At 43.0% G+C, this 15,822-nt stretch overlaps 1 protein-coding gene across 2 annotated transcripts in view; it reads right to left on the reverse strand.

Annotated features, from left to right (window-relative positions):
* The window catches only part of galnt18a (UDP-N-acetyl-alpha-D-galactosamine:polypeptide N-acetylgalactosaminyltransferase 18a), a 232,302-nt gene that overhangs the window by 99,907 nt on the left and 116,573 nt on the right, over nucleotides 1–15,822 (reverse strand). For both annotated transcript variants that reach the window (XM_087844204.1, XM_087844203.1), the window contains exon 3: nucleotides 15,650–15,816. In XM_087844204.1, coding sequence (XP_087700330.1) covers nucleotides 15,650–15,816 — 167 coding nt within the window. The remainder of the gene's footprint in view (nucleotides 1–15,649; nucleotides 15,817–15,822) is intronic.

The following is a 15,822-nucleotide window of genomic DNA, read 5'->3' on the forward strand; positions in this document are numbered from 1 at the left end:
TGTTTTCATATAAAATATAGCCAAGTGAAGAGGAAGAGCTCTAATTTAATTTACGCTGTTAATAAAAATCAATTATGTGATTGAACTGAGAATTTTGAGATCAAAATGAATGATGGATTGATGATCGCCAAACAGAAAATCAATCAATATGTGTTTATATTCAAGACTATACAATATCACAAAGAGAAAGAAAAAAAGGTTTTGACTGAACAGCAGAAAAAGCTGTACTATTTAGAATAATGTGGCTTATAAATGTTGGATGACAATTATATAGGCAGTTTAACCTGATACCTAAATTACTGTTGACTAATTTAACCCTAGAAAACCAATGGGGTCAGAACCAACCCCATTGGTTTTCTAGGGAAACCATGGAGTCAAATTTGACCCCATGGTTTCTCCAGGGTTAATTATATACTTACTAAATCAACTCATCCCAGCTTATAAATGTTGGAGGATAATTATATAGACAGTTTAACCTGATACCTAAATTACTGTTGACTAATTTAATTATATACTTACTAAATCAACTCATCCCATCAATTCCCATGAGTCTAATGCTCATCCAGTCTCTTTTCTTTCCAAGCTCCTTTGAACGCTCATTGTAAGGAAAATGATGTTTCAGTTAGGACCCTTTCATTGGAGGGAGGTTGCAAAGCAGCTTGAACAAGTGCAGCAACTTTCTATGAGCTTTGCCAGTTGGACGTGTAGCGTATCAGCTGATGTAAGCTGGCAGAGAAATCAGATCATCTGTAGCTGATTTGTGGTTTGCTAACATTATATTTGAATAATATAAGATTCATGAAGATTAATCTCAATCTTCTTAAAGTCAGATTAACAAAAACACTTCTTATGTTAAAAACTTTTTTTTTTAATATATTAGATGTGCAAGGCCTCAGAATCTCATCTCTGCTTTTTGCAGATGATGTGGTTCTGTTGGCTTCATCGGGTGGGGGCCTCCAGCTCGCACTGGAATGGTTCGCAGCCGAGTGTGAAGCAGCGGGAATGAGGATCAGCACCTCCAAATCTGAGGCCATGGTTCTCAGTGTCCACTCCGGGTCGGGGATGAGTTCCTGCCCCAAGTGGAGGAGTTCAAGTATCTCGGGGTCTTGTTCGCGAGTGATGGGAGAAGGGAGCCGGAGATCGACAGACGGATTGGTGCTGCGGGTGCAGTGATGCGAACGCTGCACCGGTCCGTCGTGGTGAAGAGGGAGCTGAGTGTAAAAGCGAAGCTCTCAATTTACCGGTCGATCTACGTCCCTACCCTCACCTATGGCCACGAGCTGTGGGTAGTGACCGAAAGAAGGAGATCGCGGATACAAGCGGCCATCCGGGAGGGGCTCAGAGTAGAGCCGCTGCTGCTCCACATTGAAAGGAGCCAGCTGAGGCATCTGACAAGGATGCCTCCTGGGCGCCTCCTGGGTGAGGTGTTCCAGGCATGTCCCACCGGGAGGAGGCCCCGCGGCAGACCCAGGACACGCTGGAGAGATTATATCTCTCGGCTGGCCTGGGAATGCCTTGGTGTTCCCCCGGATAAGCTGGAGGAGGTGGCTGGTTAGAGGGAGGTCTGGGCTTCTCTGGTTAGGCTGCTGCCCCAGATGGATGGATGGAGGCCAGTATGTTTTGGAGATCACTGTCGTACTTCTGCACAGAGTGCATTACATACCAACCACTGTGTATGATGAGAGTAACTTTTAGTCTAAACTGAATGCTGGATTGAGGACACAAATGCGAGCCATGCCGTGGATAGACGAGAGCATCAAAAGTTGCGTCTGGAATCTGTTCAAGCCACTCTCCTGGTTTCATGGTTATAGATTGGAAAGCTCCTGTTACCACCAAGACCACTTTGGACTTCTTCGTCCAGATCTCCTCGAGTTGTTTCTTCAGCCTCTGGTAGTTCTTGATTTTTTCGTTCCCCTTCTTCCTGCTGTTCCTGTCACATCTATCAGAAGTGCAGTCTTCTGTTCCTTGTCAGCCACCACGTCTTGCTGATTAGCCAGCAGCTGCTTTTTAGAAATCACAGTTCCACAAGTCCTTAGCTGTGTTGTTCTCAACCACCTTTGGTCGGCTGCTATCAAGACTTGCAGATTTCTAGTCCATATGTTGTCGTTTCTGCACATTCAACCACTGTGTTGTCCCCCTCAGCTTACACAGTCTCAGCTTATATTCTTCATTTATTCTAAACGGGGGACCTGTGCATAGTCTGCAACTTAGATCCTGTCAGCTGTGGTAGACTCCTGCCTCTATGGACCTGCCTATTTGGTCCTGTTGTGGTGCTGCCATGATCTGTCCTTTAAGCCAGCCTTTTCTAGACACTGGTTGTCATGGTCCGGGTGTGTGCCAGGGTGTCTCCCTCCGAGTCGGCATCTCCACCCCTGGGAGGGGCCTCAGTGTTCTGCTGATTGCTCACACCTGTGGGTAATTAAGCCGGGGACTCATAAGGCCAGCGCACTCAACCTCTCTTCGCCAGATTCTCAGCTAACCCTACCACGCACCAAGTTGCCAGACACTAATCTCCGCCGAAGAGCTCCAATCCGGACGCTGGACCACCTGACAGTCCCACGGGCTGTTCACCCGACTCACCTGCCTGCCTCCCTGCCTCAACGCCAGGAATTTCAGACCACTCACCCCTCCACGCCACTACAGACTAGGGATGCACCGATACCGATACTGGTATCGGGTATACTGTAAAATGTGTGTGTACTCATACTCGTAAAAGTTAACCGATACCATGAACCGATACCAACTTAATCAGAGGGTGGCTTGTCATTTCTGTTGTAGTTTTTTAGATTGGCCACTAGGGGGGCATCCCGCACTAAACAGGCACAGGGTTAGGCGTATTTTTCACTTGAAATTGTTTGTGGTCATTTTTATTAAGATTTTATTTTTTATCGGCAGAGAATAAAATAAAACCTGTCTTCCAATTCATTGCATTTGTGTGTGTGTGTGATAGAAGTATCGGTTTTTGTACTCTGTATCGGCAAGTACTCAGATCCAAGTATCGGTATCGTATCGGTTTGAAAAAATTGGTATCGTTGCATCCCTACTACAGACCACCCGCGGCAATGACTCTGACCCTAACCCCGGACCCAGTTTGACTCTCCCTCAAGCCCAATCCCCGGAACCGCTGTTTCCACTGACCAACACCAGATTGCTTACTTAGCCCAGGCTGCTTAAAACCCCTTTGGTTTAGTTGTGACATTTTGCACTTAAACGCACATTCCAGTTTCCTGTTTATGAACACTTACTGAGAAAATAAACGTTGTCTCTAAGACTACTTACGTGCTGTTCAGCGTCCAGCATTTGAGTCCTTTCTCTTTTGAGGCGGCCTCGGCCGTGACAGTGGTAGGACTTCTGGATGCCCGTCATTTCCTCTGTCTGTCGATGGCACATCTCATACGGATACTTAGTTGTCCATGATCATTGTCCTGTCCCTCATCACCATCTGTCTTCAGCTGCCTGGGGGATTCTTGGAGTAGCTCATCTCAGGGGGCAATCTTCCTGACGTATTTGCGGATGCTAAACGATCAGCGAGTCGATGTCTCGCTCATTCGTGGCGTACAGCTTGATGTCATCCATGCACCGGATGTGACTGATGGTCACTCCACTCCATAATCTATATTCACATCTACTTTTAGTGTTGAGCTGAGTGATATGCAGAGCAGCAGCAGGAACAGTCATCATCTTTGTGTAGTCTGCACTCGTGTGTTAAAAGTTGGCCTCCAGTCACTTTGTGTTCTAGACAAATGTCATCAGTGCAGTGAAAAGCACTCCAGTAACCATGTGTGGAGCATTGACTTACGGGCTTTCCTGTGGTCAATCCAGACAGTTCTCATGTCTGCCTGATCGTAGAGTTCTGGTGTACTGCTCTATCAATCAGGAGCTGGCCCTCTGGAGTATAATTTTACTCCATTTTTTCATTGTATACTGTATTTCCATGTATGTTCATACGTTTCAATGCATCATTGCATCTATTTCCCAGTTTTCCAAGCAAAACACAACGAAGGATGGCTGAAGACTTTTTCCCAGTACTGTATTTATAATGGAATTCATATAAAGCTTTCAAAATGATTCAAAGTATTGTCATTGTGCCATTAATGGAGGTTTGCATGGCTCAGTGATCTTTGATAAGCCCCCTGAAGTGATATGAACACAGCCTCTCAAGTCTAATTTAGTATTCTGGTGGCAACACTTAGCGAGCGTGCCTGCATTTCCACTTTTGCCTTCATCTGGCCTCAGTTGACCCTCATTTGTCATAATTACACCGTGCATGATCAATAAGCAGCATTAATGATCTTGCACTTTTACTCAGTTATCTTTCATCACTCGCCTTCATTATAAATTACCTCCACGCAGCTGTAACTCATTCCAAAGCAAAAACATTAAATCATGAGCTACTTCCCGAAGAATTGCTAAGTTGAACGTTTGTAACGCATTAGGAGAGAATAATTTGAGGTAAATGTTAAACGTATTCATTCCCTTGCTTGCTCCACTAATCAGCATTCAACCCCATGCAGCAACCATAACTAAACTCTGATATATTGTATTATTGAAGAACAGAGGAGCAGTGGCAGACCCATAAAATCTGCAGGCGTTGGGTGCACGGACAGATTTCTCATAATGGTAATTATAGATTTGACAGCAGTGAAATATGTTTCATTGTACGTGATGCAATTATTAACACTGGAAGTCTAATAGACAAGCCACATCCAGGCTTTGCCTGTGACTGCTGTAATAAGTCTGACTTTGTGTTCATGCACCAGTGATGCAGCTAATGCCTACACGTGTCCTGATTTCGTGCACCATCCGAGGCAGAATATACGTGGGACATAAAACGTGGACCAGTCGAGGCTGTAGCTCAACTAAAGGTGCCAGTGCATGCTGCAGTTATTCAACAGTTATTACAGGTGAAAATAGAGCAACAGGACCGCTAGTCTTTGACTTTATTTATTTTCTGCTGTGTTTTACTTGCATCTATTTGAAAGACTGAGTGTAAACACAAAAACTATTTTATGTTATGTGCAGGAATGTGCAGAAAATAGGTTTAAATATTAAACTAATTTCTTCCAGTCAGAGAATGTTGCAGATAATTAAATTTTTACTTGATGCATAAAGTTAAAAGATTAAAACTAATAAAACAAGTTTTAAAAAGAGACTTTTCCATTTGATTACATTTTGTATGATGGATTATGCAGAAAAAGTAGAATTGGGCTGAAAGATCTATCGCTTTATCACCTATTCAGGTTGTAAATCGTGTTTTTAAAAAGTAACTAAGTAACTAAGTAATTAATTACTCTTGAAAATAAGTATTCAGTAAAGTAACGGGATAATTTTGGGGGAAGTAATCAGTAATTAGTTACTAATTACTTTTTTCAAGTAACTTGACAAACACTGCTTGGGACCAAAGATGAAATCTGCAGCTTTTCGTTGCTAAAATTAGCGTCAGCCTAAGATGAGGTTGAAGTTACATTAGAAAACTTTCATATTGCTCTTAAGGTTTCCATCAGTCTATTACAAGCTAAGCTAACAGACCCCTCATCAGTCCTCACTCTTCCTTTTGGTTTTGTTTTTTTAATTTTTGGAAACACAACAGCTACATATTAGCTCATATATCCTGTCACTCTATTAATCCTTTTAGCAAATTTACACTTTAAAAATAAAATACACATAAAAACAAACAAATAAAAAAACAAACAAACTACATATTGCTACAGCTTTTTGTTGTTTTTTTACCACCCACGATAACATCCTGTAAAACATTTCTGCATGACAGAAATTTTGTGTCAAGTTTCATCAGAAAAATAAAACTGCTAAAGGTGGAAACAACAAACTTGAGGGAAAAACACACTGTCGAGTACAACTGTAGACACGCTAGAGGTGATACGAGCAGGTGTTGATGTGCGACCCAAAATTAAACAAATGACTCTGCTGCAGAATGTGCCAGCTGCAGAGAGTGAGATACATCCCAGGTAGAAATGATTTTTCACCTTTATTATGGGACAATATTGTGCAGCTCCTGTTACAAGGAGAAGTCACTTTAGTTATTAATGTTGTTGAAGAGTTAAACAGTCATGTTGTACTTTTATTTAACACCTCCATTAAAAACACCGCTTGCATTTGACCCTGTATACCCTGCTGTGGCTCTACCGCTGCAGAACAATGCTGCTGCTCCTGGCAGATTCACATTTTTTAAATCATCAGTAATAGGGATGCACTGATACCGATACCGGTATCGGGTACCGGCCTCGATACCACATTTTCTAAAGTACTCGTAATCGTTAAAAGTCCCCCGATACCGGGGACCGATACCACGGTCTGAGACCTGTCTATGTTTGAGCGGCATGTAAGGGGTTAATCACAGGCCCCGAGTGCCCGCCCCCAGGCCCGAGTGCCCGCCCCCAGGCCCCGAGTGCCCGCCCCCAGGCCCCGAGTGCCCGCCCCCAGGCCCCGGCTGCAGCTCAGAGCGGGGAGAAGGCGAGGCGAGACATATCAGCCGTGTGGAACTATTTCAAAGTGAACGAAGACGCGAAAACAAAGGCGGACTGCAAATTGTGCTCAGCGAAATTGTCCAGAGGCTCTAAAGGTAGCGCATTTAACACAAGTAATTTAATCAAGCACCAAAATCCCAACACGACAACGAGTACAAAGAGTTTACCCACGCTTATTTACCCACGCTTATTAGCACAGAGGAGCATAGCTGATGCTACAGCAGTGGGACGGACAACAGTTGGGCATTTTAAACATTGGGCCTTAGCCTACTCCCGCCTCAAGGACATTCAGGGACAGCTCAACCAGCCAATAAAGAGACTGCAGCAGGACGTACAGACGCGCTGGAACAGCACGTATTACATGCTCCAGTCCCTCATTGAGCAAAAGCGAGGGCTGGGCGTGTCCGAGCACAAACTCCCTGACTATCTCGCCGCTCACCAATGGGCTCTTATGGAGACGACTGTTGCCATCCTTTGAGGAACTAACTAAAAAAGTGAGCAGCTACGACGCACTAGCCTCTGATGTCATCCCAGCTGTGACTGTGCTAGTGAGACTTCTAAACAGAGAAACAGACGAACAAATTTAAAATTAAATTTAGGTTTTTTGTAATTATTTATTCTGTAATATGTTGCATACAACATGCTTTTCATTTTAAATAAATGTTCTTAATTCCAAACTAGTCCCTTGTTTGTTTGTTTTTTGTTGTTAAATTATAGAACTAAAGCTGTTACTTGCAAATTTAAATCATGTTTTTATTAAGTACTCGGTATCGGCGAGTACTGAAATGCAAGTACTCGTACTCGTTTCCAAAAATTGGTATCGGTGCATCCCTAATCAGTAACTCATATAACAGAAGGATGCATTTCACCTACCCCTAGTGTAAATGACATTAATGTGAATTCATTCTTTAAATGCTGATAGAGTCTAAACCGTGTCAAAAACTTTGCCTGTCTTTGTAAAAGGACTCGACTTAGGAAACAAAGAAACAAATAAGAAACTGAACTCTATAATTAACTCAGTTCAAATAAACATAACTAAACTTAAATCAACGGACATTAAGGTCAAACTGCTCACAGCTACACTGACCTGAACCTTTTCTTGAAGCACCTGAGTTCTTCTGCTTAAATCGTCCACTTAACCAAACACTTTCTCCTCTGGACTATTCCATTCAGTAGGTAAGATGAACATGATTATATTCAAACCTCTACTCCTCTTTACTGGCAACATAAACTCTGTGGTGTAATCATGACATATTACAACAACAAATCTATTTCTTCATAAACCCTCTAAAACAAACTTTATTAAATTATAAGAGTTCTTCCCCGTCTGCACTTGGTCTCTTCCTGTGACCTCGGATGAACCCAGAAGCTATAAAGCAGGAAGTAAAACTACATTTCCTCCTTTTGTTTCTGGAAGACAGGTAGGTAAGGGCCGTGTCCAAATTCATGGGCTGCATCCTCCTGAGGCCGCATTTGTAGACCGATTACGTCACAGCGACGCGACGAAGGCTGTCCAAATTCGTAGACTCCTCCGAATGCAGCCGACAAATGCGTCCTCCTTTTCCCCGAATTTGAAGGATGGGTCGGGTGTGTCCTTCGTGGCCTACCATATCCCAGAATTCATAGCGCGGCCCAGCCAAACTCCAGTTTCCAACAATGGCGGCCGCTACTGAGTTTTAAAATTACTCATACTAATCTTTCTGGGTCACAAAATAAACTTTTAACATATTTTCAGGCGAGAAAGTAGCTGTGCAAACATCAAATATCTGCTCGGTTTATCAAGATATCGCATATTTGCAAAAGTGCTTCGACGTTTTCGGAGACGTCTGCTACCCACCAGCTCGATAGCTCACCGGGAGCTCGAGGGTCACTGAAGCCGCCGAGAACGGCACAACTCCCGGCACATCGTTTTCAGATCACCGCGGACTTTCGCTGCTCGGGTTAAACGTAATATATAAGTCACTTAGACAACCTAAACATGTTATTGTTTGGCTTTTTTCAGTGTTTATTTGTTCGTGAGTAAATCGGTTTGGCTGAGATTAAAGTTATTAGATTAGATAAAATAAAACTTTATTAATCCCCCGGGTGGGTTCCTCCTTGGTTTTCACACAGCTGAATAAACGTCAAACAGAAAACTGAATAAACAGAAGTGTGAGACGGTCGAGAATTTACGCCAGTATTCTGTTATATTTTAGACAGCAAGGAGCAGACGGCCGAGTTTATTAAACTCCACCGAGACAGCGGTGACGCTAATCAGAAGGCTAGACCGTCCAATTTCCCCAGCCGTTTACTTCCAGCCTACCCGACCTTCTGAGGACCCGGCCCACGTAGACCGCGAAGGCCGGGTCCTCAGGAGGATGCAGCCCATGAATTTGGACACAGCAAAGGTAAGTTCTAAACAATACAAATTAACAGTTGAAATAAAGAACATGTTAACTTAACAAACTTGTAGGAATTGATTTAAACCAAAATGTTATATTATATAATCTGTAAAAGTGCAAAACATAAACAAACCCGGGATAGTAGATGTTTGCCTATTGCAGATTACATGTCAAATATGGTTAAATCAAAACAAGAATGTTAACTAAGAATATAGACAAATGGTCTTCTCACCCACTTTGTCTGTCTTATTGTTGCTTTGGATGAACTTGCACAGAATAGAATTCAGTGCAAGAAGCATTCGCTCGTTCTATTAAACTGGAAACTGATACAGTCTTAGAGTTAAAGTTGTGTCTTTGGAACATACCGCAAGATAAAAGGATGTAAAAACAAAAAAAGAGAAATACTTGTAGTCAAGTCCAACACTAAAATATTTGATGGGCATTTCAATTTGGACATATTTAGCCATAATCTAAACAAGTGCAGAGTATTAGTGAGGAGGAAGAGAGAGTTCAGACTGCATACCTGTGCAGGTACAGAGATGTTTAAGAGAGAGGGCAGCGGACTGTTTAACCGGTCTGTTTAACACAGTCTTGGAGAGTGAAAGGATGGCTGAGGAATGGAGAAGTGCAGAGCTGTAGTAACTACAGAAGAATAAAGCTCATGAGAAATATCATTAAGATATGAGAACGAGTTGCTGAAGCAAGTTTAAGAAGAAAAGTGATGATCAGTGAGCTGCAGTGTGAGCTCATGCTGAGAAACAGCACTAATGTTTGGATTCAGTGCTGATGGAGAAGTATAGACGAGCTCTTTGTGAATCTACAGAAGGCATATGATTGGGTGCCCAGAGAGGAACTGTGGTCCTGCATCAGGAAGTCAGGAGTGAAGTATGTGAGGCAGGATGTGCAGGACGTGTCACGGCGGTGAGCTGTGAGTAGGAGCTGATAGATGGGATGACAGTGGGGGTGGGATTACATCAGTGATTGGCTCTGAGCCCCTTCTTGTTTGCAGTGGTGATGGACAGACTGGCAGATGAGGTCAGGCAGGAGTCTTTGTGGATTCTGGTGAAGCCGAAGGAAGAAGCAGCTATATTGTAAACAATAAAATAGGGAACGATGTTTTGGCTTAACCCTTTATGACCTACCATAGAACCAAGTCCACCAGAGCTTATATTATATGTTTACATGCTGTGGAGCCATTTTTGGGAGCATTTCAAGTTGCTATACATTAATACAACCATTATAGCCCAAATTTTAATAATATATCTGCATTAAGTTCATAGAAATTACATAAATTGCAAAAAAGTGCAATAAACTACAAAGAAATTGAAAATCGTTTTGGTTTTTTTAACATATATTTTAAGAGGCTTATCCCTCAAAACTGTAAATACAAAAAAGTTGCACAAAATAGTTTCCCACCACAGGAAATTTATTTTGAGTGTCTTCATAGTTTTATTTTTGAAATACACCAATTTTTATATACTGCAGGAAAGACGAAAATAAATATTATAATGCAAATTTGCAAAAAAACAGCATCTGCATCAAAATAAACTATTTCCAGCAGTGCAATATGAGTCCTAAGCATCCCAGAAACCACACAGAAAGTCATAAAGTCAAACATAACTTTTAAAAACACCAGTATAGGCTCATAAGGCCCTTATAGTAAAAAACGTCATTTCCGCAAAATTACGTCACTTCCGGTTTCGGGCAGGTCATGGCGGACATGCGATAGTTCGCACTGATGGACGCAGGAAGTGTTACAAACAGCTGATCGGATCGGCAAAGCGTGTTTCTGGAATATTATGTTTTTGTTGCTGCAAGTGCTTTTTATGCAGTTTTTGCAAAGTTATATATGGAAGGAAACTGTGACCGAGGACAAGCTGATGGCATAAGATGTAAGTACAACTCCTCCGGTTTCATATGCAAAAAAAATTATTGCGCTAGCTCACGTGGTTGCAGAGCTACCGGGATTTAAAAATAGTTATGCAAAACGGAGCGTGCTGCTCTGACCGATTTTAAAGGGTTAATGCTGGAACCGGTCTAACTAATGGGACGTTAGCCATCATCTCCTTCCTCATTAGAAGGCATTTATGGTTTTATTCTGAACTAGTTTTGAAATTTAACCTTTGGGTTAATTTAATGTTAACATCTGTGGAGCGACCATATTGCATACACAGCACTTCTGTCAGAGGATTAGTAGATGTGTTTGAGCCTCTGTCAGTCTGAAAATCAGCAGATTTCCTTTTGATCTTATTTCAAGTTGGTAATTAAGCTAATACTCAGCACATGAGGGATATAAGCTGTCATGTTCACATGAACGCTTGCAGACAATATACATTCCTGTGGCTCAGGAGGTGCAGTTGGGAGGTTGGTGGTTCAGTTCCCATTTGCTCCAGTCTGTGCGCAAAGATAGTGAAGCCTGAGCTGCTCTCTGATGTGTTCATTGAAGTCTTGATGTTGGATAGAAAGCACAGGAAAAAAAGTGCTTGTATGAATGGGTGAATGAGGCTCGTAAAGTGCTCGAGTTGAAAAGCGCTAAATAAGATCCAGTCGATTTACCAGCGTGGCGCGCTCTGAACTGGAGATTGTTATTCCTGGCTCTACTTAATTATGTTTGGATTTGTGTATCTGTGTTCACTGGATTTACCAAAACCTCCCTGAAACGTCTGCAGGTTGATTGAGACTTCTAACTACTCCCGTATCACACTGTTGCTAAAACAGTTGCACTGGCACCCAGCTAGCTTCAAAGTCCATTTTAAGATTCTGGTTTTTGCTTTTAGAGCCGTGCATGGATGAGCACCTGTGGACATCAGGGAACTTTTTGCATCTATACATCAGCTAGCTGTGCAGCACACAAGGCTGAGAAGCAGACTGAGCTTTTGCAGCAGTGGATCCAGACTCTGCAGCTCTCTCCCTCTCAGCTACTCAGTGGTCGCTTTCAGAAAATTCAGCTTCTTATCTTTATTTTTTTAGCACCTCGGTTGTGAATCATTTTTTACTTTATTTTCTTTACTTTATTTAGTATTTATCAAACAGTTTGAATAATGGAATAAGCTGATAGTTTGCAGTGCTGAACTGTATCACACGTCTTCATCCAAAGCGAAAAATCCCCAAAGTTTTCATATCGTTCAGACATCATCAGTAAGTAAAGAATTTATTTAGATGTGTTGGCACACATTCGTTTGAAATTTCCCTGGAAGAAGCCCACACAGGCACAGGGAGGACATGCTCACTCCACACAGGTTTCAACCAGGAGCCTTCTCCCTGTGAGGGGACACTGCTAAGCAAGACATTAAGAACAAGGTGGAAATAACTAACAGAACAACTGCTGCTGTGTAAATGCAGGCAGCTGGAAGCCACAAACACAACTTCAGCTCACGTCACATCAAACCATTGACTGTAGAAAACATGGATGACACGACAGCTCCCCAAAAATGAAGCCAAAACGTCTCTATCGCCCTCTTGTGTCTGGCTGCAGTATAGGTCATAAACCCCGGCTCCTCCATGTTAGCGGATGGGACTGCGGTCAGACTAAAATAAATTAATTCTCCTCAGATAATTTTTTTCCAAAGATTCTTTCTTTTGTTTTCAATAGTTCTCATCACGCTGATTGATGTTCAAGGGGTCTCCTCTCCCATAAGTTTGATTCTAATTCCTACCGCGGTGATGTTAAATTGGGGTGAAACGTCATCATAAGAGCTTTGACTGACAGCTGCAGTCATGGAGAAACTTGCGTATCTCTGTTCGCGAATAGCAGATAGAGCGTAGGCTCTGAGAGGACGCCCAGCGTTTACGCTACGAAAACACGACCGAGTGTTTGAACCTGACAGCCTGAGGTGTTCTTCAGTAAACTGGACTACCCGACAGAAGGACCCGAGGCCCCGCTGTACTTTTTCGGTAAGTTAAGAGTAGCAGGTGTGTAGCATCGCTAACTAGCTAGCAACAAGCCTTCAACACAGTGCGTATGCTAGCGGCTAAGCTAACTAACGAATTAACAACAGAGTGATTTTAGAACTATAAGATGATAAGCTGTGTGTCTTTTTTATAACAGTGACATGGTTGTATTTACCTTAAATAAACAAGTCGTCAGTTGCGGTAAACCAGCAAAAAACTCGAGCAGCCGGGCTACGTAAAAAGTGTAGGGGGACGTGTTTGCGGTCACGTCCAGCGGGTGTGTGGGCGGGAGCGTTACACAGTTGCGCCACCTCAAGTCACTACTGCGCAGACTCTGGCTCCAAATTTGCAAGATGGCAGCCTCCACAAGCGGGTATTTTGGCTTCATTTTTGCACAATGGTAGGAGGCGGGGTCGCGTCGTCCATGTTTTCTACAGTCCATGCATCAAACCTGGATGAAGTGCATCAGGTTCAGTTCAATTTTACTTATACAGCAACAAATCACAACAACAGTCGCCTCAAGGCTCTTTATACCCTACAATAATACATCCAGAGAAAAACCCCACCATCATATGACCCCCTATGAGCAAGCACTTTGGCGACAGTGGGAAGGAAAAACTCCCTTTTAACAGGAAGAAACCTCCAGCAGAACCAGGCTCAGGGAGGGGCGGGGCCATCTGCTGCGACCGGTTGGGGTGAATCAGAGATTCAATCCTGATTAGCCTCACAGGTCTGTCTGCCTCCACTGAAACGTGAAACAAGCTTAACCTCCTAAGACCTGAACTCTTCCACAGCATGCATTTTTAATTTCTCTTTGATATTTGGGCTGATTGGGCTGAAAACATAAAAAAATAATAATAAGAGCCACATATGAAGATATTCGTTTAAATTTTGATAGAACAGTAGCAGTATAATGTCCTCGTAAGTGGATATCAGGCCCTTGTAGAGCAAAATTGAGTATTTTGGTCTAAATAACCCAAAATGTGATGTCCACATATGTGGACGCCAGGTGAGCCCGTTCTCACTCCCGAGGCGTAACATGCCGACGTTTTGTCACGTCCCGCGGCGTTCCTGAGGAACGCGAAAGGAGACCTTCGGCGTTTTTATGGTACGCAGCGGGTTATGGCTGAAATCCAGTGCAATGACGCTCCCGCGGTAATAGACGTTCCAGCCCTGTATTCCAGCCCTAAACCTAACCTTATCCCTAGCCCTAACCATAACCTTTTTCCTGATCTTAACCAAGACTTTAATGATGTTAAATAGCGTGTTTCTAAGTGATTTGAAGAAAAAGAGCGAACATGTGTAGATTGAGTCCATACGGTTCTCATATTTCCTCATTTTTCCGAGGTCGTCATTCAGGAACGTGGTGGGTAGCCAAAAACGTAATATGTTGACGATTTGTCACCTAGCGTAAAATGTTACGCTTTGGGAGTGAGAACGCGTTGGCCAGGTCCTAGGAGGTTAATGTTAAAGCTAAAAAAGAAGCTTAATGACCGGGCTAATGCCACACGCTGGATGCGTGAGAGCTGGAAACATTAACAGTCCACTCCTCTCACACCGACAGCAGAACAGTGGTTTGTTTTATTTTATTTGTTTTATTTAAGCTGCAGACTTTTACGACGCCACTTCATTTCTACTGTTTTCTGTCTTCTTCTGTTTAGACTTTTCCTTTCTGTGCCCACGGTGTAATCATGTAAGCCTTCAGCGTGGCTTTAGCTTTAAATATACTGTTTTATTTCTATCCGTGCATTATTCCTCTTCCACCGGACGTGAGACGTCTTGAAAACTAATGATTTATCATTGGAGTCTGTTTACACAGCTGCGACTGCGACTGAGCATCTTTGATCTTACACATATGATGCTGTTACAACCAGCCGAAGAGCTGCTTTGAAGAACTGAAGAATCAATAATTCAATGCATATAAAATCTTAATCTACATACAGAGAAGAGGCCTGTGAAGACCTTTGTTTCTGAAACGTACATATAAATACAGACACACTAATTTATACTCAGAAGATGTGTTTTATTTGCAGATCCTTAGAGGCAGCAATATCTTTTTCTTAAAAGCAAGAAGTGTACAGGTTTGCAAAGCTTTCTGAATATGGATGTCCTCACTGACCGAGTTTCTGCAGTTTTACACCAAATAAATTCCAGCTCTACATGAAGTAAAAGATCAAGAAGACTTTGATTAGAAACCCCCCCAGAAAAAAAGCATCGTTATAGGATTAGAAGAAATACAACTTGGCATGGATCACGACATCTACAGATGACACTGATCTGTAGCAAGAGTAGAAGCAGAAGAGAACATGTGAATGAGACGGAGACGGGTGTAAAGGCGAAGCTGCAAGGAGCAGAGAGAGTGAAGATGGATGAGTTTAAATATCTGGAGTCAACCATCCAAGAGAGAGTGCACAAGAGAGGTGAAGAAGAGAGTCCAGGCAGGGTGGAGTGGGTGGAGATGAATGTCAGGGGTGATTTGCGACAGAAGGATCGCAGCAAGAGTGAAAAGGAAGGTTTACAAGGTTGTAGTGAGACCTGCTCTGAGGTCTGGTTTGGAGATGATGGCACTGAGGAGGAGCTGGAGGAGCTAAGATTTCCACGGGGATTAGAAGCGAGTACATCCGAGGGACAGCTCCGGTTCGGCGGTTTGGATACAAAGTTAAAGACACGAGGCTGAGATGGTTTGGATATGCGCAGAGGAGGGTGAGTGGAAATGCTGAAGATGTCAGGCAGGAGGAGGAACGAACGACCTCTAGGGAGGTTCATGGATGTAGTGAGAGGGGGGAATCTCAGGGATAAGGTGAGATGGAGGAAGATGATCTAATGTGGTGACCCCTTAAGGAAGCAGAAGAAGATGTGCAAGTAGAAGTAGACATGAAAAAAGGTTCTTACAGCTGTTGCTGTGGTCGTCCACCAGTATGATCTCTTTGAGCAGGTGGGAAGGAGTCCTCTGGATGGCCGTGTGGATGGAGCGCAGCAACACCGACAAGGCCTCGTTGACAAAGATGAAGATGACACTGAGCTGGGGAAGGTCTGATGAGTAGGAGATGTTTCTGCATCTGAGG

Source organism: Neolamprologus brichardi, chromosome 7, assembly GCF_056152115.1.
Source record: "Neolamprologus brichardi isolate AB-2024 chromosome 7, ASM5615211v1, whole genome shotgun sequence".
NCBI classification, from domain to species: domain Eukaryota; kingdom Metazoa; phylum Chordata; class Actinopteri; order Cichliformes; family Cichlidae; genus Neolamprologus; species Neolamprologus brichardi.